This window comes from Dermacentor albipictus, chromosome 1, assembly GCF_038994185.2.
Source record: "Dermacentor albipictus isolate Rhodes 1998 colony chromosome 1, USDA_Dalb.pri_finalv2, whole genome shotgun sequence".
Taxonomy (NCBI): Eukaryota; Metazoa; Arthropoda; class Arachnida; order Ixodida; family Ixodidae; genus Dermacentor; species Dermacentor albipictus.
In genome coordinates this window covers 43,970,004-43,983,456 of record NC_091821.1, presented here as the reverse complement: position 1 = coordinate 43,983,456, position 13,453 = coordinate 43,970,004, and the positions used below count along the sequence as shown (strand labels likewise).

The following is a 13,453-nucleotide window of genomic DNA, read 5'->3' as shown; positions in this document are numbered from 1 at the left end:
CGGCGGGTCGCCTTTCTAACATTGAGCGCAACTGCGACTTCTTCTTCACTGTGCCTTGACACAAACGCTTATGCCTACATGCGTTGACCTCTTCTTCATCGGAGCACTGGCGCGGCAATATTCATACATGCCAACCTGTGAACTTTACAATTCTTAAGAATACCACGGACACAATAAAGGAGAGGAAGAACACATTAAAAAAAAAGTTTGCCCTGAGCACACACATTTTGTGGGATACATGTGCAGTTCATTACGAATTATTCACTTTTAGATGCAGCATACAAGCAACAGAAAACTTGGATGAGCAAATACTGACAAGTAAAACATTGTTTCTAAATCAACAGTGACATTTTCGGCTACAATGCTGTTGCCAATTTCACTTGCTTCAGGAACTTGTCTGAATAAACTTGCTCAAAACAAGTAGCCCTCTGGCATCTGGTGCCTTGCACTACGATAAGATAGCAGCGCAGGTACAATCACAATAAATTGATGCTTTCAATGCAATCTTGAGCGAAAAAGCCGGCATCTCTAGCAGGGAAACGACACTTAAATTCCCACTGGCTGTGATGCCACGTCACGAATGCGCCTCAACGGAGCAGAGCGGGCAAAACAGGACACCTGCTACCACAATAGCTCGCCACGTGTTGGGTGAGGGGAGAGGTCATTGCCACGACGTGCCTGCCGGCCTTGGTGGCTGCTGCTGCTTCCTCGGTCTCTCATTGCACAGGATGTCAGTGGCATGTGGCATTGGCACCGCAAATTACTGCTGCCTGCTGCCTCGGGCAGCATGTATCGCTATGAAGTCTGAAGCATCAACATCGTTAGTGGCCACAACTTCCGCAGTCGGGAAATGAGGTTGTCCACACGAGTACACCACAGACGAAGTAAGGGAGTGGAAGAATGCAGCAAAACGAGTGAAAAGGCAGTGGCGCATCGCGGCGATGCCCTCTCTCCTCATGCAACACCTGGCACGCTAATGCAGTAGCAGGGGCTGCGTTTCGCCCGCTCTGTACCGTTGAGGCTTGCATGAGCGGGCACAGTCCATCATCAGGTGCCACATTCAGCCATAGCAGAACATGCACATGTGCGCTGCCCTTGTGTTGGAATTTGATGCACTTCAAGTATTCGACCATGAATTACGGTGCGAACATAGAAATTGTCAAATAAAAAAAAAGTACCAATTTAATTGCAAAGCTTTATAAAATACCCCTCAGCAAAAATCTAAAACATTACTTACAGTGCAAAACTCGAAAGACTGCTCAGCAGTGTTCAAGTGGACATTAATGCTTTCATTTTCACAACTCAAAAGAAGTGCTTAGGTGTCCTCGGATTTTTTTCTCACAGGCATTTTTTTTTTTTTTTCAGTCTTCAACTGCCTCATCTTTCAACACCTTTAAAGCTTGCCGGGATTGCCAATGTCATGTCAGCTGTCAGCAGAAGCGATCACACACAACAGCTGCGGCATGACAATGCACTGAGCATGCTCAATCAAGCAGCTATCAATGCTGGCAAAGGACCCCTCCTATGATATTACGCACATGTCAAAGAAAGCGCGGAAGTCGTCTCTTTAAAAGGATACAATGAAACTACTGCAAGAAGTGCATGTGTGCGCGGCATGCACCCTGCCTGCGTCCGGTCTCGGCTTGGGTCAGCTTGTCAGTGCATGTCATTAGTATACCAGTTTGTTAATGTTTGACTCCCTTCTTGCTCCTAGCTTTGTATTCTTATATCATGCAGTTCATGTTACATTTCTTAAACCATATACTGTTTCTTGCGCAGCCCTTTCCAGCTCCAGGTGCCAGAAATCCACCAGTTTCTTTTAGTGGGTAGAGATGTACCATGACCTGGCACTCAGTTGCTTATTTGGGTTCTCATCTCAAAAGGAGGCCCTATAAAAATTTGCAAACATCTCTGGGGGCCCCTTGTCAGTGCCACAGCTTTCGTGAAATTGCTGAGTATTCGTTGCTGCTGTGGGAGGCAGACAAGTGCTGTTGCCTGGTACCTACTAGTAAAATAGGTACAGTTGTGAGCATGCTTAGCGTAAACATGGGAGCGCATGCCGCACGGTGCTATGGGCAACACCTACCTATACCATCGCAAAGCACTGCACATAAGTATTGTGTTTGCGGCTTGATTATTTTACCACTGAGCGCATCACATTATCGGAGAGTGCCTTCGTCATCTGCTATGTTGCACACCAGCTGCAGTACATTTTATGATAAAGATCACACCGCCACCCAGCATACTACAAGAAAGAATACAAACAGAGACGCTGTTTTTGCACGTCCCACATGTGATGACATACTGCCATGGCTAGGGTTCCCAAGGAGCAGAGGCGTGAAATTAAACGCCTTGCATATAAAGGGTATACCCAACGTCAAATAAGATTATTGGCTGACAGGCCATTGCAGATTGTGAGCAGAATAATTCAGGTTTTTAAGCATGAAGGACGCATCCGTGATGCCCCCCAGGCGCCACCACCAAGATCTACGACGGGAGGATTAAGCTGCGTTAATCATTGCAGCCGTGGTCCAGGATCCTTTCCTTCTCACTAGAGCAATCTGTGAAGCCTTAGACCTCGATGCTTCAGATTCTACAGTTTGCCGTTGACTGAAGGATGCAGGTTTCGCAGTGGCATGGCAGCACGAAAGCCATTACTGACAGCAGCGAACAAGAACGTAAGGCTGCGATTTGCTATGCAGCTTGCTCCACAGACAAGCGAGGACTGGAGTCACGTCATCTTTTCTGATGAATCTACCTTTTCCATGCGACAGGACCAGAGGGTGTGTGTTTGGCAACTCTCAGGCACGTAAGGCTGATTTACTTGCATGTTTGTTCCTCATCCACCAGGTAAATTTTCACAAGACATTGTATTACAGATATGATGCTGAAAACGTGCGAAGTGTGTCGTCCAGTGGAAGAACAAACATGAATATATGGGGCTTCATGTCCCAACATGGTCTGGGCCCATTGCAATGTACCCACGGCACTTTGATGTCGACGAAGTATTGTCGTAGTCTGGACGATCTGTTGTTGCTTTACATTGAAAACTTGTTTTCCTGACCGAAATTTCTTGTCCTAGCACGACCAGGCATCAGTTCACATGGGAAGGATTGTGAAACAATATGTCGCAGAGAAGCAGATCCCCTTGCTGGAGTTGTGTCCGAAAGGCGCAGACCTGAATAGAAAATGTATGGGGCCTATGAAAGCTGCCATTGCGAAGAAACCAATTTATGCCACGACTGCAGATGTCTTATGGGAAGAAGTTCAACAGCAGTGGAGTGCCTTTCGTGCTGACCAGTCACTTGTGCCAGCACTGTATGCCTCGCTACCATCTCGAATGACAGCTGTCATTGCTAAGAATGATGAAATGACGCGCTACTAAACTCAAATGCTGCCATAGTTTTTTGTTCTTCAATTGCTATTTCTTGTGTTTTTGAGGCGTTGTTGAGACATGTCATTTCTCATGCACGTTTGAAGCATATAAACGATTTATAGTTGTTACATGGCAATGCTAGTTTCTTTTGCATTATACTTTCAGTCACATCCAGTAAGGCGATACGTAATTTAGAGGACTAGAGTACCGACTCCATTTTACTTTTTACATGTTTTGCTGTTATTGTTGTGGAATGCAGGGCAAAAGCTGGAACCCACGCAAATGTTCTGAAATAATGACACAAGGAAAAAGAAAGAACGGTAGTAGCACTAGAAGCAGGCAAAAAACACAGTAATGTAGTAGTACTGCTTTAAAACGTAGGTTCGATGGACGTTTATTTGGTATTTCAGACACGCAAAGTCTAAGAAAAAAGTAAATCGAAGGCCGGTACTGGCGCTTACAGACCTAGCCAGGATCTTGTTTCATTGACCCTAACTGGCAGATTGCAGTAAGCCCATTGACAGCAGCAAAGACAAAACATAGCAGACGACGGTGCGCTCAGATGACGCGATGCGCGTGATGGTGAAATAGCCACGCCACAAACATACTGTGCACGTGCAGAGCTTCGCATTCACATCGGTAGGTGTCGCTGATAGCACTGTGCGGCACACGCTCCTGTGTTTACGCTAAGCATGCTCATGACTGTACAAGTGTGCTCCTGGCTCGGTGCTCGGCAACTACAGGAGTTCCAGGTGATTAGAAGCTCCTTTTGTGTGTGTGTATGTGTGTGTGTGTGAGAGAGAGAGAGAGTTTCGACGGGAATGTAGCGAGCAGGCTCCTTTTCCATATTACCCCAGAAAAAAAGCCGAATGCCATGTCAGGGTACGCTTGTGCCCATTTGGACCACTGGATTGCTGGCAGTAGTGGAAATAGAACCCATGACCTACCGCAGCCGAGGCTCGCGCTCGACAACTAAGCTGCAGCTTAATTTGGGCTCAAAATAAAAAAATTTTCTTTGATAGTACTCACCTGCTGCATAGTGCGCAGGGGAAAAATTCAACAGAAATTAAGTGTTTTAGCTTGCCTGCAACCAGTAAGCAGTAGGTGAGCAATACTTTTATTGCCAACCAGTAAAAGCCTGGGTTCTTTATTAGACTATATAGAAGTCAATACTAAAGGCTGTCAAAAAATCACTCTCATCTGGGCTACTAGAAGAAAAAAGTCAAGCCTGTTGGAGTCAACGAACAGCTCCACAATCTCTTCATAGCCTTCAGAATCTTCAGCTCTTGCACACCAATTGACTACAACAAGCTTCAACATTGCCGTGAAGGTGCAGCCATTCACTTGCATACTGCCACGGTGTTTCATATTTATGGTGTATATTTCATACACCCTAACAATATCCTGAGCTGCATGAATGAGCTGAAAATACTGCTCATGCGCAGTGATGACCATTGCAGAGCTAATTTTGCTAGGTGGTTTAGCGCAGGAAACGTTCGCAGGTGCAGTCTGACCTCATTATCTTCAAGCATGTCTTCGATCTTAAGAAATAACATTATTTACAGTTTGCACTCCATGAAAATTCAACTTTCAAACTTGTCCACGGACTCTAGTCTGAAAATACGGTAATTAAATAGTTAATCAGCACATATAAATTAGCAAAGTTACCGTTGACATTTTTCTTGCTGCTAATGTCCGCCTAGCCACATAGCTTGCAAAGCTTAGATATAGCATATAGTGGTTCAGCATGCCACATACTGAAGGGTGAAAGAAAAATAATCTTGTTTTGTTTGCATGCAAGAAGATAAAGTTTTTTTCAACAAGGTTATCATTATGCTGACCACTAATGTTGCTGCAACTAGAATCTCACAACCAATTCTTAAAAAAAAAAAAGAGTACATTACACCTGACTGGTCTGAGGCAAATCTGGAATGTGTCTGCATGAGAAACTATACAGAATACACTATTTATGCGTTATTCCCTCACATAAGCTAACATTAAAATATTAGGCCCAGATTACTGTGACCACACAATCATATAAGTGTGCGTGTGCTACGCAGGCAGCAGCCACATGAGCCATGATTACAGCATTTAGTAATGCAATATAAAAGAAGCACATCAATGCTGTGACAACTATGTGAAACGTACATTCCACATGGCTGCCACTTAAAGGGGGTTGTCTGTGGTCATATCAAATAGGATCACTTAGTAGACATACACTAAAGCTGCCATTATTAAAACTACTAAAATACTTACCAATGCCCGATTTACAGGCTCGTACGACATTTCGGGTCCTGGATGTGCAGCCCTACTTTGAAATTCAAACCCTACAAGTTCTGCATTAAGATACCGCGCTCCAAGAGAGACTGCTTTTCGTCGCAAGGCAGTAAGAAGAGCGTATGGATCAAACCAGCCTTCATTCTCTAGACCTGTTACAAGAAAAAAGGGGGGAAAAAAAGAGAAAGAAAACATACCATAAGGTTATTAAGACCATGCCAGTGAACTGTGAAATATTGTATGATAGCATACACAAGCATATGGCATGCAGCCAATACTTAAGGTATGGGGGAGCAGTGCCACTTTTTCTGCTTCTGCACTCCACCGGTATTTGTGCATGATATGGCAAGCTTCAACTAACATTTTCCAACCCAGATAAAAAAAAGAGGCAAGAGTTCACTTGAAAAGCAGAGAATGAATGCATCCTCGTCAAAACATTTTGAAGAAGCCAGTGTAGTCTCAGACTATACTTTCCTTTTCCTCCTATATGCCCTGTTGATAAAGATGATATACTCCAGTACACATGCACGTCATATGTAAAAATTTGTAGATCCAAAACCACGTTTCTTAAGTATCCAATCAGGTAATGTATAAGTCCTTTGGTTTCCCTTCCAAATGTGTACCTATGTGTAAGAGTATATTCCGAAGTTGTTCGAATAAGTTTGTGGCATTATGATTACATGTAGGTTTTTTTTTTTGCTTTGTTTACAGCTGTATAAGCAAGTATATGAGGTGTGTTCAAAAAGAAACCGAACTTTTGAAATTGCGCGCCAACTGGCAGAGGGAGCGCGCAGCGGCTACTGAGCACATGTAGCGGCAGGTTTAGACAACAAACGGCCATTTGCCGGGTTTCGCTTTGACCGTTAGTTGGCGAGCCACAGCCACCCGCTGAAGTGAGCACACGAACAAGCTGTTTTTTGGAATGGCATTGGAAGAACAGTGTGTGTGTGTGTGTGTGTGTGTGTGTGTGCGTGTGTGTGTGTGCGCGCGTGTGTGTGTGAAGTTCTGCTATAAACTTGGGAAAACTTTAGGGATGCGTCGTGTCAGTGCAAAATTTGTGCCACATTTGTTGACTGACGAACAGAAGCAGAACCGTGTTGAAATCAGCCAGGAACTGCTCGCCGCTGCGAATGACGATGAAAACTTTAAAGGGACACTAAAGTGAAAAATGATTTCTTCTGCATCAGTAAATTACCGTTCTACAACATCAAAAACACCACTCTTACAACGATAAGACGTTTGGTAAGCCAGAAAAAGCGCAAGAACAAGATACGAGTGACGACGCCAACTTAAGTTCCCGCACCTGGGGGCTGTGACGTTTTGGATTTTGATGGGATTTTCTAGGGCCTACTAAATATACACAGCGGTACAGATTGACTACATTGTGTTCTAAAGGAACCAAATATTGAACATGGCAAGTTTCGGGAACCTTTATTCAGCCAACGCAGCCCAAATGCGAAAACATACTTTGGAATCCCTGACGTCACGCTGACGTACCGGCGCTGGGGTTTCGGCGCGAAATCCAAATACTGGTACTTGTACCTTAATTTTCTCATCTAATAATCAAACTATTTTTTTGAAACAACTGCCTGCAGGGTTCTCAAACAATGCTTCATTAGTCTAAACTGATTTATTGTATCACTTTAGTGTCCCTTTAAGAACATCATAACAGGCGATGAGACATGGGTTTATGGCCATATTGAAACGAAAGTGCGGTCATCGCAGTGGGTGGCCAAAGGTTCTCATCGCCCCAAAAAAGCACGCACGAGTCGGTCAAAAATGAAGGTGATTCTGGTTGTGTTTTTTTACTGCAAAGGCATGTCCATCAGGAATTTGTGCCACATGGTCAGATGGTAAGTTTACCAGGGAATCCTAGCACGTTTGAGAGATTCTGTGTACAGTAAGAGGCCTGAATTGTGGGAAAATCAGGCTTGGACGTTGCACCATGACAATGCCCCAGCTCACGCGTCGCTCCTTGTCCGCAGCTACTTAGCAAAACACCACACTCCTGTTGTGCCCCACCCACCATATTTTCCGGACCTAGCCCCAGCAGAATTTTTCTATTCCCTAAGCTGAAAACCACCTTGAAATGACATCATTTCCAAACCATAGAGGAGATCCAGGACAATGCAAGAAGAGACCTGCGCACCATTCCAGAAAGTGCGTTCCAGGAGGCTTTCCAAAAATGGAAGAAAAGATGGGAAGAGTGCATTGGCAGTAGAAAGGACTACTTTGAAGGGGACAGCGCTTAAAATGTTGTACCATAAGCAGTAAAGGTGTTATAGCAAAAGCTCAGTTTCTTTTTGAACACACTTCGTACTTATAACAGTTCATGCATAACATTGTGCATGACATCAAGGGTGTGTACACTAGGTGATCAAAAAGTAACAGAAAAAGAAAACTGCAAGCACTCAAAAAGTATAGGCAGTAGCGCGCACTGGTTTTTCACAGAAATGCACAGAGAAAAGTTGTATTTTTTTATTAAAAACTTTTATTGCCAGAATAGTTGTATTCGTCACAGATAGGAGGCACTATAGTGCCATTGTACTCAAACAGAACAGGTGACTTTGTCATCACCCCGTTTCAAAGGGGATGCCAATAAATAATCACTGCCATCATCACATAGGAAGGAAAGAAGACACAGCTGGGAGTAGCATACCAACTGCAGCAGAGAGGAAAATAATGTCAGGTGACTGCGTTAGAAGTGACATGAATTAAGAAAATCAGGTCAGTTAATATTGGTAGAAAATATGAATGCATACATGGAGGACCTGGTCAAATGTACTGATCACAACGGTTTTCTAATCTTAGATTTGTGCAAGGAACAGAACGTTGTAGTAGTTAGCTGGGAGCACAAATGTGATGGACAGATAACATGACAATATGGAAATGGACAGACATGTATAGACTATGCCCTAGTCTCTGGAACATTTTATAAATGGCTAGGTAAAATGATGATAGGTTAACAAGGAAAAGATGGCTTAGATCATAAACATAAAACCAACACAAGATGCACAAGATGTCAACGCAAGGCAAAAACAGCAAATATATACATGCAAAGAAAAGAAAGAAAAAGGAAAACAAATAGCACAGATTACAAAGCATAAAGAAGCAAATTGAGGCCCTTCCTACAGGTGTCTGGGATTACACGGAGCTAGCACAGATCACAAAGAACAAGGCTCAAAAACTTTTGGAGTGGAAAGATGAAACCATGAAGTTGGTGCAACCATAAAGCTAAACAAGCTATAGAAGAGCATAAACGGATGTCTAGAGAACACATAGAAGCCCAAAAAGATAAGCTTACACAAAGAAGTAATAATCAGATGGAACCAGTACCTGGAAAAGACCAAGGAAGAATTAAATACGCGATATGGACGCTAGATGCATGATATTCACAAAAGACATAAAGACGCACCACCTGGAACCATGTGAGGACACTAGCAAAAATAAATAAAGATAAAATATAAATAATAAAGATGGCAACATATAAAAAGGGGATAATATGCCCCTGAATTTGGCAAATAAAAAAGGGTATTCCCAGTTCTGACAGATGCAGCAAGACAGATGCTGGAGAGTACGAAATTTAATGTAAAAAGCTTCAAATGAAAAAATGCAAAAGGAAGTCACCCTAATAAAACAGCAGCAGGACTCTATGAAACCTAAGTATGGCTAATCAAATAGCTTCGTACAGAGATAAAGGCACAACTGACTAGCGCCATCGAGAAAGTGATTGAAGAGTGTTGAACCGATGCTGAACCAAAAACTGTACCCGAACCGTAATTTTGAGTGGAATTGAACCCAAACCCAAACTGATATTTTTGGAAACCAAACTGAACCGGAAAAATTAATGGCTACCCGTTTGGAACAAAATGGTTCAAGCATATAAGGCAACAACAGGTGCTCAACAGTATGCCTGATTGTCCGAATAACCATACTTCTTCAATCGGAGCGCCCTACTAGCAAATCGTTACGACTCATGAGTCACATTTTGTGTGAGAATCAGGATAGACCATAGGTATTTGCTGGTAACTACGGCCACCTCGGCAGAGGTGCTTGTACTTATGAAATCAGCCATGCCAGTTGTGTTCCATGGCCGAAAAGCTGTTTCAGGGGCTCCATGGAACCAACATTTCTGTTGGCGCTGCCAATTTGTCCAACTTGCTACCAAAACTAAATAAATTCCATGAACACGAACAATAGAAAATACAATGTCCTCGAGGATAAATATCAATAGACAGTTTTAGTATAGCATACGCTATTCCATTGCGTACGCTAAAAAATAGCGGGTCGTCACTGCGCATGCGCTGAACGCTAAACGAAATAGCGGGTATAGCGGGCATACGCAACACAAACAAGTTAGCGTTAGCGTTTTTGCGGGGTTTGCGGAGTTTGCGGGAAACATGGCGGCGATCCCGGCTGCCCGCTTCGAATTGAATTTGGGGTTGCTTTTGTAAAATGCACTTCGTTCGTAGCAAATGACTGTGTTAACGGCTTTCGCTTAGTCTCAGGCCGCTTCGACGACAGAGTATTATGGATAACTTCGTGGTGTTTTCGAGATCGCTTCTCGTTTCGAACAAGTCGAAGCCTAACGAAAGAAACGTTTGAGATGTCAGCGCCACCTATCGCTACAGGCGCGAAATAGCCGCAACGACGGAATATGGCCTCAGAGATCCGAAGATATCGTCGGCCAACTAAAATTGTAGAAAACGTGCGCTGCTTAGCGTACGCTATATTATAGCGTATAGCGTACGCTAAACTAAAACTGTCTAATGAGTTCAGCTGTATGACTTATTGTAATCATAACACTGCTGCCGCTAAAGAATACCATCACCTTCTCAGTGAGTGGCAATCGTGGCTGTAAACGGCATGCGAAATCTGCTTTTGTTAAATGCCATGGTTCAGTGCACAACCCTCACCAGAACCCTCGCCAGTTCTGGCCATTATGAGCTGATGAGTGCCGTGCATACAATGCACATCAACGACAGTGTCTGCCAAGTATTACATCTCTATGCACCATGTGAAGAAGTGAAATTTCAAACCGAACGCAATTTGCCGTTCTCCTTGCGGGCACTGCATTCCAAGTCGGAGGGTTGATGTATATTTGCAAGTGCGCCTACGTACATGTACCTGTGCTGTGACGTCGCTCAAAGTGACACATGACTTCGAGAATTATTCAAGGCAACATCTGTTATTTGTGTAATCTGTTGCTTCAACAGACAAGTTAAAGTTTAGAGAAATAATAAAACACACAAACGGGATGTCTGCGTGTATTTGTTTTACTTCACACCGCAGCAAGAGAGATGTACTTCCATTTCGTCTGCTTGTTCCCATGTCGTGCTGCTGGGAGTGCAGACACTGAAACTATGTCATTTTCTACCGTGTTCCAGCGTGCGATAATGGTCTGTAATTCGGTTGTGTCTGCCGCAGTGTTCGTGTAGCACTGACTTATACTGCTAGTCAGGTGTTCTCGTGCACACTGCACAAAATCGTGCGCTGAACAAGACGGGACAAATGCAACAGCTCATGCGCAACACCATCAGCAGAAGTGCACCACACATCAAAAAAGTGAGGGAAAAAAAAATGAAGGTGGGGCCCTGATGCATGCGTCATGCGATCCTTTAGCACTGGTATGGAAGAATGCAGGGAAGGAATTTCGCTTGTGGAGGCTAGACAGGGAAAGTGGAGAGTGTGTCTCTCTTGGCAGTGGTGCTCAACTCCTGAAATCATGGGTTCGAGGCACTGAAATATTTCTATCTCAGCTATTGATGCACCAATTTCAAAAATTCTTGCAGCAGAACACGCCCTAGAGGGCACGTAACAACTTCCAGCATATAACTAAATTTTCTATGTGGCCTGGTGAGGGGCCCGGCCCTTTAATGGCGCAGGTGGGTTTTAGAAGGAAAAAAATTATTGTTTGTGATATGGTGCTGAAAACATTTACATGAATGCAGTGTTATGTGCTTATTTTGAATATGCAGTGCCTTTTTGTTGTTCTCCTCTGGTTCTAATTTTATGCGGGCTTCCTTTAAATAATTTTTTGCAATGATTTTCAAATTATCAGTTCCTGCAATTTCATTAAACAGTGTATCAATGGCTTTTGTATGATTCAAGGAATGCAATAAGATCGCCCTTATTGCTCTGCCTTACCTAGGACAAGAGTTGTGAGACTTAAGTTAGGTGCCGGAAAAACTCTATCAAGTTTCAAATTCAATACCTCGCAGCTAGTGTTCTAGGTAAAGCAAAACATCAAGGATGGTCTTATTGCATTCCTTTATTATACATAATCCATTGATATATAGTGAAATCTAAGGAACAGATATTTTGCAAATCTTCGCAGAAGATAATTAAAAAAAGCTTGCAAAAAATTACAATCAGACAAGATAAACAAAAAATGCATGGCATATTACAGTACAAAATTTACTGTGTTCGGCTCTGCGTGGCACCTGCAACTCCTCTCTTCTCCACCCAGCCATCCTCCTGCATGTACACCGCCCTCTGCCAGGTTTATGCCCGTCCTTAGCATAGCATCGGCAATGCAAGTTGGCACTGCTAAGTCCAGACTCATGGAGCCCTGCTTCTACACCTCTTCCATGCACCTCTGTGCTTCACATTTGCCTACAAATCGGAGCTCCATGGGATGCTGAAGGTAGGTTTGGAAGGGAAGTGGAAGACGGCTAGCTGCAAAGCGTGAAACATCGGTACAGGTGAGTAGTGTGTGCTGTGTAAGCTTTCCCTTTTACTCTTGTGGCCAAGGTCAGACAAAGTGAGGCGCTATAGTGCTGTGGGTTGCGATGCTGCGAGAAGCGAGCGATATCGAAGTCTCCGAGTTCCTCGAGTTTAGTAGGCTCAGTTATTGTTTCCGTTAAGTGTTCGCTTGACCCCTTCCATGTTTTGTCTGTACTACGCTCTTGCTTGCATGTGAAAGTGGTGATGGCTGGTGTTAAGTGCAACTGACGATTGACATCATGGCGCTGCTCATTTGCTGGTCATGCCGCACATCTATGCTTGTGCCAATTTCAATAAGTGGTACTCCTGTTGCTTCTGGGGAGCGACTGGACTTCCCAAGTGCTTAGTGTCCAGCACAACTTTCAAGAATGATGAAGTGAGCTGGATTTTCAGCAGTGCTCTCGTGAATTGTAGTTCGAGTGAACGTCAGCTAAGTAGCTTTCACGCAGACACTTGCGTGGCTTCAATGACAGGGAAAAAGAAAGGTAAGCAGGAGCATGACACCAAGCAGCTGGGCTAGGCAAGCAACCTCCGACACCCACCACTTCTTTCTCTCTGGGGCCTATCTGCGCGATGTCTGTTAGGGAGTAAGTCATCCATGGTTTCCGGGCCTTTTAAAGACACTGTTTAGTATGCAGTAGCTCTTGGTGGCGCCTTTGTCACAATCGACCCTCGTCACACGCCCTCCAGTCTATTTTCTTGCATACACTCCGTGCACTCAACGGCTAGATATTACTGCTTGTGCATCCCGTGGTGAGGGCTTATTTCCCATAAGCCTTTCCTTTATATTTTTCTGACTATGCTTCAAGATGATGTTCGTTCCTAGTCCTTTTCCTTCCTCCATGTTTGATGCTCGAGTTCAGTGTGACTGAGAGTAAATATGGATGTCAGCAGTCCCACTGTTAGAACTGCGCATCTGCACTTATGGCACTATGTGCCATAGACAAAACTACAGCTACTTTTCTAGACCGATCAAGACTTACGAAATTGTCAGCACCTAGCGTCATGTCCAACAACTCAAAAAGCAAGACAGCGAGCCGGACTCGTGGATCGTGAATCGTAGTTTAAAGTGGC

General features: G+C 43.9%; 1 protein-coding gene across 1 annotated transcript in view; it reads right to left on the bottom strand.

The window, feature by feature from the left end:
* LOC135906406 (FAD-dependent oxidoreductase domain-containing protein 1-like) overlaps nucleotides 1–13,453 on the bottom strand; it is a 73,623-nt gene that overhangs the window by 31,840 nt on the left and 28,330 nt on the right. The window contains exon 5 of the mRNA XM_065437793.2: nucleotides 5,633–5,805. Coding sequence (XP_065293865.1) covers nucleotides 5,633–5,805 — 173 coding nt within the window. The remainder of the gene's footprint in view (nucleotides 1–5,632; nucleotides 5,806–13,453) is intronic.